Source organism: Mustela erminea, chromosome 10, assembly GCF_009829155.1.
Source record: "Mustela erminea isolate mMusErm1 chromosome 10, mMusErm1.Pri, whole genome shotgun sequence".
Classification (NCBI taxonomy): domain Eukaryota; kingdom Metazoa; phylum Chordata; class Mammalia; order Carnivora; family Mustelidae; genus Mustela; species Mustela erminea.
Window position 1 is genome coordinate 98120243 of NC_045623.1, and position 19266 is coordinate 98139508.

At 52.3% G+C, this 19266-nt stretch overlaps 1 protein-coding gene across 6 annotated transcripts; it reads right to left on the reverse strand.

The window, feature by feature from the left end:
- Positions 1 to 4049: 4049 nt before the first annotated feature.
- Positions 4050 to 18869, reverse strand: NECAP2 (NECAP endocytosis associated 2). Of its 6 annotated transcripts, none has more exons than XM_032301897.1 (8): positions 18706 to 18867; positions 16443 to 16543; positions 13907 to 14011; positions 13739 to 13820; positions 12666 to 12774; positions 9820 to 9997; positions 6078 to 6165; positions 4050 to 5286 (listed from the first exon to the last, which is right to left on the reverse strand). In XM_032301897.1, exons 1-8 carry the CDS (start codon positions 18795 to 18797, stop codon positions 5238 to 5240), a joined length of 804 nt encoding a protein of 267 aa, XP_032157788.1. In that variant the 5' UTR covers positions 18798 to 18867; the 3' UTR covers positions 4050 to 5237. The 6 variants fall into 6 exon arrangements, with proteins under 6 accessions (XP_032157788.1, XP_032157789.1, XP_032157786.1 ...); XM_032301898.1 differs by having other exon boundaries at positions 6078 to 6162; positions 18706 to 18865; XM_032301895.1 differs by lacking the exon at positions 6078 to 6165.
- Between the last annotated feature and the right edge of the window lie 397 nt (positions 18870 to 19266).

Here is a 19266-nt window from a genome sequence, read left to right on the forward strand (position 1 = left end):
ACTGCCTGCCAAATCCGGGTGCTGGGCTGGGTTGGACTCTGCCCACCATCCGTAAAACCACATTAACCAGGAGGCTTAGAGGACGAGGCATTCTGATTGACTGGTTTCACTGGATATCTTAAAGGTAACTTGCAAAGTCTTTCTATAAGATCCAACTTGGATAGCAAAAAATGAGAAAGACTGAAAGGTCCAGCACTAACATACCTAATCTTGGGTGGTTTTTTTAATGGAAAACTATGAGATCATTCCAAATGTTAGAGAAGAACATTCAATGCCTGGAGAAACGGTTATAAGTTATTAAGTGACATGTTTCAGAACACTAGACAGAATAAGCCCCTATCTGTAAAAAAAATAAAATTTATTTACTGCTTATATATATAATAATATGAGAAGATACTAAAATGCTCATTCTGCTCTGTATCTTTGAGTGTTGATATAACAAATGACCTTTTAAATGTAGATTTTTTCCTTTTTTTTTTTTTTTAAAGATTTCATTTATTTATTTGACCCAGAGAGAGAAAGATCACAAGTAGGCAGAGAGGAAGGTGGGTGGGGGTTGGGGGGGGAGGGGAAAGCAGGCTCCCTGCTGAGCAGAGAGCCCAAAGCAGGACTCAATCCCAGGACCCTGAGATTATGACCTGAGCCAAAGGCAGAGGCTTAACCCACTGAGCCATCCAGGCACCCTTTCTTCCTTTCTTTGAAAAGATGGTTTATTTACATGGTTCAGATTCAGAAAGTTACAAAAGTATCTCCTGGTATCCAGCATCTCTGTCTCCCAGGCACCCAGTCTCTCCTGTAGGCAACTTGTGGGGTGCTATTTCCTGTGTATCTTTCCAGAGATATTTTATGCTCATAAAGCTTTCCCTTCCCTTTTATGCAAAAGAGCATATTCTATCTACGCTGTATTCTGTACCTTGCTGCCTACCCTTGATATAGCTCAGCCTTACAACTATATAAAGAACTTTTTTTTTTTTTTTTTTTTTTTTTTTTTAAGATTTACTTGACAAACAGAGCAAGCACAAGCAGGGGGAGCAGCAAGCGAAGGGAGAAGGAAAAGCAGGCTCCCCACTGAGCAGAGAGCCCTCTGGGGGTGTGGTTTGATCCCAGGACCCTGGGATCATTACCCGCCCGACCTGAAGGCCGACTGAGCCACCCAGGTGCCCCTATAAAGAGCTTTTTTATTCCGTTTTCCCCCCCAAATCTAGTATTCCATTATATGAATGTATCTAAATTTATATAACCCATCCCTTACTGATGGATCTTGGAGTGGGTAGACTGTGGTAAGTTGAAATGTGTCCCCCCAAAAGATATGTTCAAGTACCAACCCCCAATACCTGTGAACATGAGCTTATTTGGAAATAGGGCCGGTACAGATGTAATTAAGGATTTTGAAAGAATTATCCTGGATTTTTTTTTTAAGATTTTATGTATTTATGTATTTATTTGACAGAGAGGGAGAGAGCACGAGACAGTGCACAAGCAGGGAGGCAGTGGCAGGCAGAAGGAGAAGGAGAAGTAGGCTCCCCATAGAGCAGGGGGAGCATGATGTGGGACTTGAACCCAGGACCCTGGGATCATGACCTGAGCCAAAGGCAGTCTCTAAACCAGCTGAGTCACCCAGGTGCCCAAGTTGTCCGTGGTTCACGGTCCATCTAAATCCAGGGGTGGGCCCTAAATCCAGTCTCTGAGGGTGTCCTCAGAGATGGGCTCCTGTTCCTACAAAGCAAGGAACGATTTGGGATGATCACTAATATCCCCTGTGGTTTTGTTTTTGTACCTGCGTTACCTCTGTAATCCAGAAGAAAACATGAAAGTATCTGTCTACGTTCAAGCTACAGTAAGGAAAAACTTGTCTTTTCCCAATTCTGGTCCATTCTGCCCAGAGCATGGCACCCTCCTGTCACCGTCTGCTCAGAGAAATCAACACCTACCGTGTGACGTGAAGAATGGAGGGGCTTCTAATCACCTAGGAGGCAAGGCCCTGCCCTTGACCTGTCATTTGATACCTGCCATGTTATGGCTTTCTTGATCTGCTAGAAGAATGGGAACTCCCACAGATTAACCCAGTCTTCCAAGCCCGCTGCGGAGGCAGCACTGGTTGGATCCGTCTGATTAGAAGCATGGATGCTGGAGCCGGATGCCTGGGCTCTGATCCCAGCTCTGCCGCCGAGCAGGAGCATGCTCGTGTGACTTCAGGCAAACTACCTCATCTCACTGCTTCAGTCTTGTCATTTGTAAAACAGGCGAGTACCTACCTCGGAGGGCAGATGTGATGGCAAAACGAGTTTTAGGCCAAGTGCATGGAACAGTGCCTAGCACGGAGTAAGAGTAAGCATCACTGCTGGCAACATAAAGGGGGAGAGGAAGCCCAAAGGAGCATGGGAAGTGAGCTGCCAAGGCCACAGAGGCCTCAGATCTGTCCAGATGCTTTTCTCCAAGACTCCCACTTCAAACATGTTTTGCTCACTTCCTGTCTTAGTGATCTATTGTCTAACAGGATTCCCACAAATGCAACAGTTCAAAACATTTACTGGCTGTTTCTCTGGATCAGGTGTCTGGGCACAGCTGCAGTCAAGGCTTGGCCAGGGCATGGGGCTCATCTGAACCACCAGCTGGGCAAGGACCGGCTTCCAGGCTCCCATGGAGGGAGCTCCCCTCCTTGCAGACTGCTGGACCAGGGGCTCTGGTCTCCTGCTGGCTGTCAGCCTGAGGCTGTCCTAGCCCCTCACCTCTTTGACCCTCCAACCAGGGCAGCACACACAGAGCAGCTTGTTTCTCCAAAGCCAGTAACAGAGGGTCTCTCTCTGGACAGATGTCCTGACAGCAGAACAGATGCGATATTCTGTAACATGATCATGGAAGCCACATTTTGTCCTCTTTGCCTTACTGTGTTGCTTAGAAGTCACGGGTCTGGCCTGCGCTAGAAGATTCCTGGAGATGGGCACACCTGGTGGTGGCATTTGTGGGAGCCACGCTCATCTGGGAGGGTATTCAAATCCCCCTGCTCTGTACACCGCAGCCCAGGCCCCGTGTCCCCCCACCCCACCCCACCCCCTTGGAAGCTCCAGTCCAGGTGTCTGAAGAGAAGCCTGGTTTGACAGTGGGGATTTTCCTGGGGACCCTGGTAGGTTCTTCCCAGCCAGGCTTCCAGTTGGTGATGGAGAGCACCGAACTGTTTTATTACCTGCCCCCCAACCCCTCACGGATGTGTCAAGGTGTTTTTCCGGTTAGACCCTTGAAGGCTGCTTCACCAGCCGCCTCACCACCCCCATTAGGAGTAACGGTTTTCTGATTCTAGATGAAGGTAATTAAGGCCAAACTATGGTACGTGGGCACGTGCTAGTGCGGCTAGGCCTCCTGGGACTGACCCCTGAGTTAAGGAAGGAGCCTAACAAGGACAGCACCCAGACCCAAAGCCCAGGTCCAGCTCCAGAACCGGAGAGCCCACCTCCAAGGAGAGGAACTTCCACTCCAGGAAGAGTTCAAGGTAAACTTCCTTTCCAACCTCCAAGCACTCAGGAAGGAAGAAGATGGGACATAACGGGCAAGAGACGCAAGGTATCCTACTCCAGACTCTGATGCTAACTCCTTACTGTTACTCGAAGGGCAGAGGGCCTTTCATTCTAATCTTCTATGTCCCTCCTTACACGGTTTATTAGCCAGAACAGCTGTTTCCATAACTAACAGAAACTGCAGCTTTCTTACCGAACCCTTGAACATGGAAAGTGCTGGGGCCTTTAGTTTTTTGCTTCTGCGTGCCTGTTACACCCTTTCTATTTAAGGAGTGGTTCCCCCGGTGAGGTCTTGTGGGTAGGCAGGGGCCCCCTCCCACATTAAGCTAAAAATGTCCCAGTGCTCTTCTAGATACACCGGGGAGACGTTACTGGTTGCCTTAGAGCAACAAGACCCAATTCTCTTATTCTGCCTCATGTGACATCCTGGCACCGGACTTTAAATCTGGACACACGATCAGCAGTGGGAGGTGGCTGTGAGTCTAGCTGCGGCACCCTGGATGGCTTCGTGGCCATGCTGCCAAAAACAGGCTCATCTTTGACATACACGGGACAGAAGTAAAAATATTTATTTATCTTCGGAATCTGGTCCCACAAAAAGGCCAACACTTTTTCTTTCAGTTGTCTTGACCCTTCAGAAAATCGATCTTCAATTAAGAGGTAAAGTATGTTGATAAAAAGCAAATTTCAAGGTGTGCTCAGATAAAATTATTTCTCATCAACCAGTAAAACAGGCAGCCCTAGTCTCCCAGTTCACTCAGAACTCCTTTCGTCGTGTACAGTCTCTGAAGGAGAAAAGAAAGTAAGAGGCTGTCTGCAAACAAGGCACTTCAGAAACCACACCAAGGAGAAAATCCAAGGCCCCTGGGAACCGCGCTGGGAGCCCGTGAGCCCAGAGAGCTGTCAGTGGACAGAACGGCTGGACCACCCACCGCCATGAGAACAGTGCCGGCTTTCCTGCCTGAGCAGCTTCCGGCACCTGCCTCAGCCCGCACTGCCCACGTGGTGACCAGGCAGCCAGGCCACTTAGCCAAGAAGGAACAACACTTTCTAAAGGTCAGAGCAGCTCCTATGGCGGACAGGGCGGGATGCTTTCCGAGGTCCCTGCTGGGACATCTTCCAGGAGCAGTCCCTTTTGCAAAGATGAGTTAGTGCAGATCAGCACGTTAGCAAAGCAATTAAAAAATTTTTAAAAGCTGGTTAATACTCTTGATTTCCCTCCTGATTACCTGCTCGAGCTGCAGCCTATAAACCTGCCAAAAATCAGGAAGGAATCCCCCCTCTGAAGGCACCGTGAATGACGTGGCTACAGCCAACGAGCGTACAGAAGACCCTCCTCCTTCTGGCCAGTGATCACAGGACATCGGTAACCACTGAGAAGGGCCCAGTGAGGCCAGGTAGCACGCTCAAGCCCTTCTTTTGCTTTGGGGGCTTCTGTTTAATATGGGTCACGTGATGGAAGCAGCAGTCTCAGAGTCTCTCATGTCAAGAGATGGGCAGGGACAGGGATGCTGGGCTTTCCTCCTCGAGCCCTAGGGAACAGTGTGACACTGCACCCATTTCCTGCCTAACACACCAGTCTGTCCAAGTCAGCTGAGGAGGAGAGGAGAGAGTCGTGCTCCAAACAGAGGCTGGCCGGGGAGTGCTTCGTCCTCCTTCCTTTGGCCCAGGTGATGTGGCTTCTTTCCAGAAATTGTATGAGGAAAAAGAGGGACTACACTCAGATCAGAACTGGACCCAGCCTGTACCTGGTTGAGTCTGGCTGGAAGTCGACCTGTAAAAGGAAAAAAGGGAGGGGTAGGAGAGTTCAGATGTTTGAAAATACAAAGTCAGTAAAATGAAGCTTCTCTCTGGGCAGAAAGAGCTCTAAGAAGTCAGTCCCTGAATGTTCTAGAGCAGGAGTCAGTAAACTACGGCCCAGGGACCAAATCTAGTCCTCTGTTTGTATAGTCATTGGCACACAGACACATCCACTCATTCACACACCAGCTATGGACGCTTTTGAGCTACAAATCAAAACCAAGTAGAGACCATGAGGTCTATCAAGTCGAAACGATCTGTCTTTATAGTAAACACAGGTGCTGAGTCCTGTGCTACAGCCCATCCCCATAAACAAAGGTGCAGTCAGTTTTTAGTGTCTTTCCCCCTGGACTCCAAGGAAAGGCTTGAAGTTTTATTGAGGCAGAGAATGCAAGCGGGCCAAGGCCAGATCCAAGGTTAACTCTCAGTCCGGAGTTCCAGGAGAGCTGGGGCGGGGTTAGGGAGTGTGGAGTGGAGGACGAAGGGGAGCAACTACTGGGGCAAGCAACGGTGGCTGGAAGACCAGAAAGAGTTACAGCGCAGCCCCAGGTCACCTAGCAGTAGAGAGCAGCAAAAACCCTTCATGAAGCAAAGCCAGCCACCCAAAGCAGGCACTCTGGGGCTCTGCCCTCTGGCTGGCCAGAAAACATTCAAGTCAGAGCTGTAGCTCCAAACACCAGAAGAAAAGCATCTGGAACAATCTCAGGTTTCTAGGGACACAGCCCTGGCCCCAGTCCCACCACAAGAATGTGACCCTCTCCTCACCCTGTGGATTTGGTAAAGTCTCCCCAGATGTCGGTGGTGGCAGTCGTGGCAGGCCTGGGTTGCGGCCAGGATACAGTGGCCCCTCCTACTGACGTCCCCAAATCCGCCGGCAGGGAGAGAAGGAAAGGAGACACAGGAGTCAGAGATCTCTCTTTCTGGTCTTAGTGACCCTGAAATCAGTCTCATGATTCCAGGTGGCCAAGAAAGACACACAGAGACCCACTCTGGGACAAAAAACAAACAAATAAGCTGCCACATTTCTATCTGCTCATGAGCCCTTGAGGCCTCCTGGAGAAAAGTGGAAAACCACATACACACAAGGTGGAGGGCAGGGTGCCGGTGAAGACAAGTCACACATCATCCGTCACTCAGACTGACTCACTGACCAAGCTGAGGTCTTCAACCGCTTATGTTGGCAATCTGTTTAAAATTCACATGCTCCCGCCCTGGCTTCTTCTTCTTCTTCTTCTTCTTTTTTAAGATTTTATTTATTTATTTGACAAAGATCACAAGCAGGCAGAGAGGCAGGTAGAGAGAGAGGAAAGGAAACAGGCTCCCTGCCGAGCAGAGAGCCTGGATGCAGGGCTCGATCCCAGGACCCTGGGATCATGACTGGAGCCAAGGGCAGAGGCTTAACCCACTGAGCCACCCAAGCGCCCCATCCGCCCTGGCTTGTTGAATGGAAAATACCCACCACAGAATGCAAGGTCATCCTCACATAAAGCCCTCAGTCCAGGGTCTGGATCGACTAGTTGAAGAAGTTATGGTCCAGACATGTGCCAAGTGCTGGGACCCAAACTGGTTAGGGTTTGGAGCAAGCCTTCCAGAAGAAGTAACACAGGGTGGTCTGTGTGCCCCTTCACCGAGGTGAGGGGCACCTGGGGCAGCCAGGCAGGCTTCTGCGCTCTTCCGGCACTGCCCTCCAGGCCGCTGTCCCTGCTGAGGGCTCTGTGTCCCCCTCTCTCCACCCTCCCACCAATTTGCTATTTCTAATCTGCTCTGGGCAGGGAGACCAGATAACAGCAGGGCCCTCAAGGATTTAGTTTTACAGCTCACCAAATGCCTGCCAAGTGCTTATAGTGAACTGTCCCATTCAGACCCATCACAGTCCCTGGGGGAAGACAGGCCAGGACCAACTGGGTGACTCAATGCACATCCCTCAAGTCGGTTTCCTTATCTCATGCGGGGGTGGAGGACGGTACAGTGACTACTTCACAGAACCAGCCTGGGCTGCAGCAGTCAGAACAGCGGCAAGCCTGGAGGAGGCCAGCACGTGGTGGTGATAACGACCGCATCAGTGGAACGAGACCTACCGAACACGAGCACTTAGTGCTTTAGGTATCGTTCGCAAGTGCTACACACGGATTAGCTCGCTGAACCCTCACAAGAAACCCACACTGTAGGTTATCATGACCCCCCTTCAGCCTAGAGATCAGAAAACCAAGGCCCAGAGAAGCAGGCAATCAATCTTCTATCACACAATGGATAAGCCAGAACATGAACTCAGCCAGTCTGGTTTTAGAGGATATACTAAGTGTTCAACAAACGGTAGCTCTTTGTGGCTCATTATCTGACAGCATGCTGTCTGCAGACACACTGACTGCCTGTCTTGTACATTAGAACCTAAGCCCTTGGGGTGCCTGGGTGGCTTAGTGGGTTAAGCCTCTGCCTTCAGCTCAAATCATGATCTCAGGGTCCTGAGATCAAGCCTCACATCAGGCTCTCTGCTCGGCGGTGAGCCTGCTTCCCCCTCTCTCTCTGCCTGCCTCTCTGCCTACTTGTGATCTCTGTCAAATAAATAAAATCTTAAAAAAAAAAAGAAAAGAAAAGAACATAAGCCCTTGGGGCGCCTGGATGGCCCAGTCAGTTGAGTGTCTACCTTTGGCTCAGGTCATGATCCTGGAGTCCTGGGATCGAGCCCCACATCGGGCTCCCTGCTCAGCCAGGAGTCTGCTTCTCCCTCTCCCTCTCCCCTGTGTGCACGTGCTCTCTCTCTAATAGATAAATAAAATCTTTTTTTTTTTTTTTTTAAATCACTAGAGCAGGGCACCTGAGCGGCTCAGGCATTAAGCATCTGCCTTTGGCTCATGTCATGATCCCAGGGCCCTGGGATTGAGCCCCACATCAGTTCCCTGCTCAGAGGGGAGTCTGTTTCTCTGTCTCCCTCTGCTGCTCCCCCTGCTTGTGCTCTCTAATACAAAAATTATTTTTAAAAAATAATGTAAGCCCTTGAGGGGCATCTGGGTGGCTCAGTTGGTTGTGTCCAACTCTTGCCTTTGGCTCAGGTCATGATCTCAGGGTATGAGATCAAGCCTCACATCGTGCTCTGAGTTCCGGGTGGAGTCTCCTTGAGATTCTCCCTCTCCCTCTGCACCCATCACTCTTGCTTTCTCAAAATAAATACATAAAACCTTAAAAACAAACAAACAAACAAAAAAACTCCATAGGCTCTTGAGAGCAGGGACTTGGTGCTGTACCTGCAACACCCCCCAGGGCCTAAAACACTGCCTGGCACGTAGCGGATACTCCGTATGGGCTGTTAAACATGCGCCAGCGACCAAGGGAAGGCCTGAGATAATGGTTCTCCCGCCGCGGTGAGGATCCAAACACCGTTAGGAACACAGATTCCTGTCCACGCTCCTGGCGATGCCAAGGCAGGTGGTCCCGTTATTCTGAGAAACGATGCTGGAAGAATGGTTCCTGGTACCAGGGCAGAGGCTGGCTGACCGCTACTCCTGCCCACTCCTGGGCTGGGAATTCCCCCAAAGGCTGAGGTTGGAAGCTGACTGCCAGATGGGGAAGCCTCTGTCCACACCCTTAAAAGGGAAAGAAAGCAGGCTTCCTGCCTAGATCCTGCTTCCTAGAACCTAGTGAGATCTGTGTGGAGAAACCAAGCTGGGATAATCACCCGGCCTGGGAAAGGCCTGGAACCTCAGCTAGGCTGGGTGGGTAGGGTCGGGGGCCAAGGAAAATGGGCTAGCTCCCCAGCACTATCGATGGCTGGTACTGGGCACTAAGTTCTGGAATCCTGGGGTCACCAAAAGGCATTCCTTACACCATAGAGCAAACACTAACACAGTGTTCTGGGGGAGTTGCCTCTCCACTTCCCAGCATCCCGAGGGCCTTACCAAGGAGCTTGCTCTAAATTAAATCCCTAACTTTACCTCCCACCACTCACTTGACTTACGATACATCCATTTCCCTACACACACCAGGTGTTTAAAAATTTGAGCCCTTCTCCTACTCTTCTGTCTGTCTGGAAGGCCAAGCGTCCACTGCCCCAACCTCCTTCTCCAAGGCCCACCTCAATGCCACCTTTTCCACGGAGCCTCCCTACATCATCCTGGCTGGTCGTATGTGGACCCATTCATTCGGTCTCTGTGCCCTGGGCTCCTGTCTCCTAGATACGAGCAGAGCTTGTCTCTCTCTGTCACTTACTCACGCGACAACCACTGAGCAGCCTCTAAGAACCAGGTGCCCACACACTGATGATTTCACAGCAAATCAGTGTCGCAGCAAACAGGCTGCAGCCCCCGCCTGGCAGGGGTAGACAGAGGCACTGAGCGGGGGATGTGGCAGGTATCAGAAAACAGAGGAACCCCTTACCCAACCCAGGCAGGATCGGCTTCATGGTATCACAGACAGGTACCAAATGATGGACAGCGTGAGTGAAGGCGGGAATGGCATGGGACCCCAGCTGCTGCGGGGGGGGAAGAGGAACCTGCAGGTGCAGCTTACTGACCTGAACTGGGACCAACTGCTGTCTGGACGAGTGATCCCCCCACAGACACCTGCTCCCCAGGGGGAGGGATCAGGGTGGAGGTTTTCCCCCCGGGGGGTGGGGGAAGCAGGCTCAGTCCTCCTGTGCTGGCAGGCCGTGCTCGGGGGGTCCCAGCTGCTCCTTCCTTCTTCTTCATGTTCTGAAGAGAGGCGAGGAATGCAAACCAGTCAGTTCTGCTGGTTTATCAGAAAACCCCACAAAGAGGGCCAAGGTGGCCCCCAAGCCCCAAACGTCTATATAACCAAAAGGTAATCAAGAGCCATCCAGCACTCTTATTGTTTTGAGTGGTGGTCAAGGCATCACAGTTCCAGAGTGATCCCAAATACGTCCCATCAGCTCTGGCTTCATTAAGCAGCAGGGAAATACAATTTAAAACTACAAATCAAAACGAGTGCTGTGGGAAATACAATTTAAAACTACAAATCAAAACGAGTGCTGTGGGGCGCCTGGGTGGCTCAGGGGGCTAAAGCCTCTGCCTTCAGCTCAGGTCATGGTCCCAGGGTCCTGGGATCAAGCACCACATCAGGCTCTCTGCTCGGCGGGGAGCCTGCTTCCTCCTCTCTCTCTGCCTATCTCCTCTGCCTACTTGTGATCTCTGTCTGTCAAATAAATAAATAAAAATCTTAAAAAACAAAAACCAAAAACGAGTGCTGTGTCATTACACACACCGGAACAGCAGGGATGTAGACTATCCGTACTGACAAGGATGTGGAGCAAACAGAAGGCTCCCTCGTACACCACCACCTGAACTGCTGACCCTGCAATTTCCTCCTGGAAACAGACCCCAAGGAAACATACTCATGGCACCAAAAGACATGCCCTTGGACGTCCATAGCCACACCATCTGGAATAGCTCCAAACTGGCAATTACCCAGTATCTACCATCGATTAAAGAATAACACTGGGGGAACCTGGGGGGCTCCGTCGGTTAAGCGTCTGGCTCTTGGTTTTAGCTCAGGTCGTGATCTCAGGTCGTGGGATCGAGCCTCCTGGGGGGCCTCTGTGCTCAGCAGGGAGTCTGCTGGAGAGGATCTCTCTCCCTCTGGCCCTCCCCACCTCGAATAAATCAATCAATCTTTAAATAAAAAACAAACCCACAAACAGTAATGCTATGACACATTCTCACAATGAAATACGCCACTGCAGTGACAATGGACAAACTACGAGCAACAAAACAAAGGCAGATTTTGTTTGAAAACAAAATCCAGGGCATTCAACATCAGGACGGTGGTAGCTCCGGCATGTGGACGGAACAGGAGACGGGCTTCCAGAATGCTGATAATCTCTGCTTCTTGACCTGGGGGCTAGTTTGCATGGGTCCATTTGGTTTTCAAAGATTCACTGAGTTCTGCATTTATGAGTGTGCATTTCCTGTATGTGTATCATACTTCCATAAAACATTAAAAAAAGGCGGGGGGGGGGGTGTCTAGCTGGCTCAGCCGGTTAAGCATCTGACTTTGGCTCCGATCATGACCTCAGTGTCTTGGGATCGAGCCCTGCACTGGGCTCCCTGCTTCTCCCTTTCTTCTCTCCCTCTGTCCCTGCTCCTGCTCTCTCTTAAGTAAATAAATAAAATCTTTAAAAAAAAAAAAAAAAAGACAAAATTAAAAAACAAAAACCTGAGCACCGATGTGAGCCAGAAACCAGTGTAAGTTACGAAGATGAAGACAAGGTTACCCACTTGCAGTCCAAGACCACAGCCCTGAAGCCAGAACCCTCAAAGCCCTCGGTGAGTCCACCTGGGCTGGTTATTTTCAGCTCTATGATCTGGGCAAGTCCCTTAAATTCTCTAAGCCTCAATTTCCTTGCCTGTAAAATGGGAGAATGTTTATTCGTGTAAGTGCCTAAAAACACTACCTGGCACACAGGTGATGCTCATTAAATGTTAGTTTCCTCCCAGCAAGAGAGGAGTCACACCCCGACCAGTCCACTGGACATGACCTGTATTTTCTGTTAAGGGCCAGTTAGCCAACGTCAAGGGTCCCAAATCATCACCAGCATGAAGCAGAAAAGAGGAGAAAGAGATAGTAAATAAAGGGAAGTAAAGAGGAAAAACATTATCTTAGGGTTACAAAGTTTCTTCAAAAAACATTCCCATGTGTCCTTGGATCCCCCAATCACTCCAACCCCACTCCCTGCAGTCAGGTGAGGACCCAGTCCGGACACCCAGCCTGCCCTACCTTTTCCCGTTCTCCACAGGAGCTAACAAGCGGAAACCCAGAGGCAGGGCAGCTCAGGGTGAGACATGGGGCGTCAGGACACCCCCACCACCAGCAGAAGCTGCCCATGATTCCCAGCGCCCACCTCAATGCCTTCCTGTCCAGAGCCCTCCCTATTCTTCCTTGAGGAGCAAGGCCAGGACGCAGCTGACCCCCACTCTAACAGCCTGGTCAGGAACACCAGCTCTGGTGACAAGGGACTGATGCTTCTTCTCAACTCAGAGGCTTTGCACATGCTGTTCCCTCTGCTTGAACGGCCTTTGATTCCCCCGTCCTTCCCCTTCCTTACAGGTCACTTTTTCTCGGAACCCTTCCTCGCTTCCCTTAACTACAGGCTGTGTGCCCCTCCTCTAGGCGCTCACGGCGTCCCCTCCCCGGCTGTGGTCGCATCTCGCCTCCGCCTTCTGTTTAACTCTGAGCTCCGCAAGGCCAGAGCTCTCTCGTTCACCCCCAGCACAGGACCTGGCAAAAGGCAGCTGATCCACAAACATCTACTCAACCGATGGAACTGAAGCTTAGGAAAAGGGCAGGCGGGCTCCGGGCCGGGGCTGGGGGCTGGCCAACAAAGCCAAGTGAGGTGGGACTCACCGCGATGTTGAGCTTGATGGTCTGGCCCTCTTTGAAGCCTAGGTCCAACTTGGGGCCCTGGTCTGGGTTCTGGGCCTGTTTCGCAAATTCACACTGCTGTTTCACCCACCTGGGGAGAGGACGGAAGAAAAAGGTGAGGAAGAGACCCGCTGCCCTGCACTCCACTCCCTCACGCCCCCTCCACCTGCCAACCGTGCGGGAAGAGGTTTTACATGGCAGAAAGGGCACACGCAGGCTTGGGAGCTGGGCCTGAATTCGAATCCTGATTCTGACACATAAGTGGCTGCGGGCAGATCAGTTCCTTCATCAACAAAATGGGATGACAGTTACGTATGTGTTAAACACAGCTCTGAAAATTCAGTGAACTCATGCATGCAGACAAAGGTCCTCACACCGGTCTTCAGGAAATCGGAGAACTGGCCCTCTCCCCGCTAGCACTTGGCATGTGGACCAGGACAACATATCCACACCCCCCACACATAAGGACTCATAAGGTAGATGGTGAGACAAGACAGATGCCCAGGAAGTGGTGAGCAACACAAAGGTACCCTCCACCCCCCATTCGATACCCATCTAGCAGCCACCTGGGCAGGGACAGCAGGCCAGGGAAGAGCCAGGGGTGCCCACGTGAGTGGCTGCACACACACCAACTCGAAAGCAGCCAGAGACGGAGGCCTGAAGGTGAGGGGAGCAGTTTTTCCTGCCCCGTCTTTCAGCTTTCGAAAGGACTCCCAGACAGTGGCCACCTGCCACCACTTATTGTATCACGGAGGAGCAGGCTCAGGAAGGCCCCAAGAGCCCCGCACGGACTCTGGCTCCTCTGGGGCCTGGTCAGGGGAGAGGTATGGCACCTCAGAGGCTAGGCCAGCTGACCAGTGAGAGATGGGCCTGCGGACAAGGAGAGGACTGGAAAGCAGAGAAGGCAGCCTGCCCGCCAGGAGCAGGGAGTCTCTCGGGGGCTCTGCGAGCAGACGAATCCCACACAAGCACCTAAGTATCCTAGGCTGGGAAACCATTCTGTCCCAGGAAAGCAAGGAAAGAGGCATGAGCACGGGTGTCTTGGAACCACTCACTTGAAGTGGTCCTGCAGCGCAACGTTGAAGTCAAAGGCATCGCCTCGGTCCACGAAGCCAATTCCAATAAATGCCCGGCGCCCTGGGGGACAACACAGGATTAATCCCACTCGCCAGAGGCAGAGGAAACTCTTCTTACGAGGAGGAACCCCCGAGACCCACACGCACCGTTTCCATCTTCGATGCGGATAACGAAGTACCTGCTGGAATCCGTCACGCTCTCGACGGCCGTGCCAGGAAACTGATCCACTGGGGCCTGAGCAAAGAGCTCCCCTGGAAGCACAGGTTAGGGTGAGCCTGGGGCCCCTTCCCGCCTGACATTTCTATCAAACCACTGCGGCCCTTTTCCTGAAAGGGATGGAAGGCAGCGAGGCAAACCTTACTCCAGGGTTCAAATCAAATCCATTCTGATGGAAGAGAGGACACAGACGTATAACCAAGCAAAGGTTTAAGTCAGGAGTGGCCTGCAGGTCAGATACAGCCCAAGGCTAGTATCCTTGATTTAAGTGCCAAACTCTTCAAAATCAAATTACATGCAAAATCATCCAGATTTCTGGTCTTCCCTGGCAATCAAACCTCTAGCGATGCTGGGACTCCATCCGCACAGGAGAGCTCGGCTGGAGCCCACCTGCCTGCACCAGAGGGCCCTGGTCCAGGAACAGCACCACCTCAGGAAAGGCCTGGAACCCGAGGCAGGACTGCAGAGAAGCCGCAGAACCCAGTGAAAGGGGCTTGAGGGCCCACAGAAGAACCTGAAGCAGGGTCGCCGGGTTGGCTCAGTCGGTTAAGTGCTGCCCTCGGCTCTGGTCATGATCCCAGGGTCCCAGGATCGAGCCCCACATCGGGCTCCTTGCTCAGCGGGGAGCCTGCTTCTCCTCTACCTGCCTCTTCCCTTGCTTGTGCTTTCTGTCTCTCTTTCTCTGACAAATAAATAAAATATTAACAAGAAGAAGGATCTGAAGTAGCTGAGACAGGACAAGAGGACCACCAGTTTTAAAAGGAGCCCCTGCTGAATGCATCTCTTGTCACTCCGGCACTCTAGGCCCCGGTGCGGTGCATGCCTTTGGGGGCATTCTGAACTCGTGTCGCTTCCACAGGTGCTGACCTCTGTCGGAGCTTCTGGTACCCAATCGAGGCTCCTCTACTCAGTGCTGGGGTTCACAGGTGACTGTAATCAAGGCTCAGCTGAATCCAAACTGGCGGCCCTCAAGTCTGTTGCTTCTTGGTAATTTCTCCGTGCCCCCTCCCCCAGCTTGGCCCCTGGGGATCTAGTACCCACCTGGATGCCTTTGGCCTAGAGCAGTGATTCTCAACCAGGGGTGGTTTTGCCCCCGCCCCCAACCAGGGACATGTGACAATGTGCAGAAACACTTTTGGTTTTTCACAGCTTGGGGGGTGCGACTGGCATCTGGTAGGCAGAGGCCAGAGATGCTGCTACATATCTGACATTTGACTTGACAGTCCCAACACTCCCCTGGCCCAGATGCCCTAGTCTTGGCCAAGAAGGAGCGCAGAGCGAGAGACAAGAGGACCCAGCAGGCCTGACCCGGAGACACAAGCATTCCTAGGGTGGCTCCTGCAGGGGAGGCTCAGCCCTGGGCAGCCGCTGTTCCACTAGGCAGGCACCTTAAGTCCATTCCCAAGGTCCCCAGGAAACAGCTGTTGCCATCCCTTGTGAGATCACCTGGGACACCCCGGAATTCTCAGGCCTCGTCACAGCAGCTGTTTTTTCAAACTCCTCTGCAGCCAATACCCAGCCAGCGCCATGTTCCATACGCATCAATGCTCTGGTCACCTTGCAGTTCACAAAACAGTTGGATAAATGTGTGCTCACTTTGTATTTCCAACAATCTTGTGAAGCAGGAGCTAATGTGATCCCCATTTCAAAAAGGAGGCCAAGGCACCAGCAGTCACATCACTCGCCAAAGGTCCCACGGCTCAGACACAAGAGACTGCAGTTCTCAGAGAAAGCGGTTTTGCCTGTGGCGCTTTACAGCTGGTCCCACCCGGGAGAATCTCTTACACGTTAGAAAAATAAATGACCGAAGGCTGCAGCCCCCGACCGAGCAGAACCATGCCCAACCCCGGCTCTGGGGGCTGGGGCTCTTTCAGGCCGCGGTGGCCTCCACAGCTCACCCGGAGGCCCTGGGGGCACATGACTTCCAGACAGATTTCCCCTAAGGTGACATCTGCCAGCTGACCCCAACACAGCCCAGCTTGGCTTGTCCTTCCACCAAAGAAACAGCTGAGTAGGACAACTTCCAGCACTTTCAGTTCATGGGCGTGGTCAGTCTGGGGAGTTACCATTCAGTTGATAAACAGAATTTCTGAGGAGGAAGCCTCGCTCAGCGGCACAGTGTTGTGCATCTCCCCCTGGCCAAGCTGGTCTTAAACGCAAACTCTGGGGCTTCCTACCTGAGACCAACTTGTCTGTCTCCTCTTCCTGGATTCCAAAATTAGTATGTTCTTAAGGATGCCCCCCACCAAAGGCAGGTGTATGACAGGAAATGCACCCTTTTACACCTGGAGACCGGGCTTTCTACAATTAAAGGCGGGGGAGGATGGAGGCGGATTAGAGGGCCGCTGGGCCTTTGATTTGGAGGATCAGTTCCCGTGACCCGAGTGGACTCGCCAGGGCTGCTTCTCCCTTCACAAAGTAGGAGGCACAGCATCTCAGCCCCACAAGGGCCTCCCTGGCCTTTACCTGAGGTCCTGTCCTCCAGCTTGATGTAGGCCACCTGCCCTTTTGCAGTGATCCGCAGCCGGCCACTCCATGATGGCTGGTCCAGCTGCCACTCCGCGGCCCTACGGGGACAAAAACCATTGAGCCTCTGCTAGGGGGTCCTGCTCCTTCACTCCAGGGCTGGGGACAGGAATGGGAAGGGCATGTGGGCTGCCTGCGCAGGACCAGAGGCTGCCAGACTTTCTCCGAAAAGGACCATCCCATCTCTGTCACAACTACCCACTCTGCTGCTGTAGGGTGACAGCGGTGATACAGAGTACAGCAGCGTCTTGGTGCTTTATATATTCTATCTGAACGTCTGCTGCGGCGTGTGACTGTATTTCAGCGCAACTCTCTGGACACGAAAAACCTGAATTTCACGTAATTTTTGCATTAAGAGATATTCTTTTTAAATGTTCCCCAACTACTATTTAAAAATATAAAAACCATCCTTAGCCTGTGAGACATACAAAAACACAGTGGGTCGCAGTTTGCCGGCCCCAGTTCTAGACTACAGAGATTTTTCTCAGAAGCAGGACTTCCAGTTTTCTTTCAGTAAGAGCAGCAGCTCCTGGGCCTGCTGTTTAAGACACTGCCAGGCTGCAGTGGTGAGAGTGACCACCTGGGGCCAGTGAGACGATCTTCGAGGAAAAGCAGAGAGCGAGCAATCATTAGCAGAAAGAGAAAAAGAAAGCAATTATACACCTGAGAAAAGTGAATCCAGGAAATTTAACCCCAAAGGTGTTCCAGGCCAAAAGAACCCCAGGAAACCGTGGACCTATCACAATAGCTTCTTTGGGGACTTTTAAAGTAGTAACTTCACATTTTACTTCTAAGAAGCAATTCAGTAAAATCCCCAAATAGCAAGAACTTTGGGTGTTTTCAAAGGCTCTTCCTGGAAGTCCCTAAGCAACACCATTAACTACAGACACAGGTCTTTTTGAGGACCACACAAATGCAGACTCTCGATTCACAAGTCAGCTGACTCCGTTTCAGTTCCTCCTACTGGGGCAACACAGGCCTCAGATCCAAGCTAACTGGAGCTCTCAGGGTCAAGGGCAGGGGCTGCCAGCTTCCTCTACGCCAAACCAGCCAGCGGGACACTTGGGAACCTCACTCTTGCGGGGACCAGGAGGGACAAAACCCATCCTACTGAAGGGGATCAGAGGAGGCTGACCATCCTGGGTTCGGTGTCCCATCTCCAGTCTGATAACAGAAAGCAGATGTGATTTTGGAACGGCTTCTCTTGTTGCTTTCAAACTACTTTCTAGTTACACCACGGATGTCACAGGTGTTCAAACAAGTAATCTGTTGTCTAGAAAATCAGCCAGGAGTCTGTGTTAACACACCTGGAAAGTAACAAGAAGCCAGATGATGTGGCCACTCCACCATCCTTGCGATGCCGGCCAATCCTGTATTTCCGAACCACGGAGACAAAAACATGGCCTTCAAAAGCGACTCCACCCCCACTCCAGGGGCACAAAATAGCCACAAACCAGGTTGTCTGAAACAGGTACATCTCTCCCCCCCAACCTTTTCACAGATAATGCATAGGCTTGGTAACAAAATGCAAACAGTACAAAAAAAAGCATATGGCGAAAGGAAGTCTCCTTCCAACTCCCACTGCCCTCCCGTAGCGCCCTTTCCTGCGTTCCCTTCCAGACCCTACAAGCATCTGTCTATCCGTCTCGGGTGAACGTTTCACCGGAGAAGCGCGATGCACTCCTCCCAACCGCCACCAGCTGTGATAAGGACTAAGGTTCGCGCGAAGGGAGCTGGGCAGGGAGGGGTCCCCGGGCTCTGGCCATCCGCCTACAGCTCCCTCAGACGGGTCCTTTTGGCCGGTTTTGAGCTGTTTTCCTTCCCCTGGGGATTTCCGCCCGTGATAGGATCCCCCCCCCCCAACACACACACCCCTTCAGGCTTTTCAAGGTTCCCCTCAAGGCCACCAGTTAGGGCTGAAAGAAAAGGGCTTGTGACACCACCACCCCGAACCACACTTAGGGTACCGGCTAGGCACGGCTCCAAAGCCCTCCCCGCGTTGGAAGCCCCGTGCGCCGGCCTGACACAGCCCCAAGTCTGGGTCTCCCTCCTCGTTCTGGCCTCGAACTGGGAGAAGCCCCCGCATTACCTCCCGCCTCTCCCCTCAACCGGCCGGAGCCGTCCTCGGCTCCCATGGTGGGCGTGTCGGGCGGCGGGGAAGCGGTTAAATCGGGGTTAGCCTGGCCCGGCGGCAAGCGGTCACCTGTAACCACGGTTGGTGGCTCGCGGCGGGATGCGGTAGACGTGGACCTCCGGCTTGACACAGAGCACCGACTCGTACTCTCCCTCCTCCATCTCGACACCCCGAGCCCACCGGACTTCCGGCTCCTTCCTAGCCGCGGGGCCGGAAGCGGCTCGACTCTATGACCCGGCTCAGGCTAGAGCGCCAGCTTGCGAGCCTCAGCACGTCCGTCTCCCTCCCGCCCTCTGCTGGCTACTCTGGCTCAAGACGCGCGGCGGACGGATCCTGGAGCCGTGCGCTGAGGCACAAGAGGTTTTAGGGACTTTGGGCTCGTACGAGGCCTTATGCGCAGCGGAGAAAACTTCAGTGCCGACCCCGCTGCAGTCCATTGTCTGGTTGTGGCTCATCCCCATCCCCTCAACACTTACACCTGCATCCCAGCTGGCTGAAATTCAAAGCTCTATCTGCCTACACAGCTCACCCTGAAGCCAGTATGGTCTCCAGCCTCTACTTCCCTGGGCTCTTCCTGAACGTCCTGCCTTCTCCTGACTCTAGAAATCTCCACGGAGGCTCTTCCTCCTA

Coding starts and splice junctions, on each gene's coding strand:
- NECAP2 (XM_032301895.1), bottom strand. CDS start 18,797: ATGGAGGAGGGAGAGTACGAGTCGGTGCTCTGTGTCAAGCCGGAGGTC. Junction 16,544..18,705: donor GCCACCAACCGTGGTTACAG/GTGACCGCTTGC, acceptor TTGTCCCCGTAG/GGCCGCGGAGTGGCAGCTGG. Junction 12,775..13,738: donor GCGCTGCAGGACCACTTCAA/GTGAGTGGTTCC, acceptor TCCTCTCCCCAG/GTGGGTGAAACAGCAGTGTG.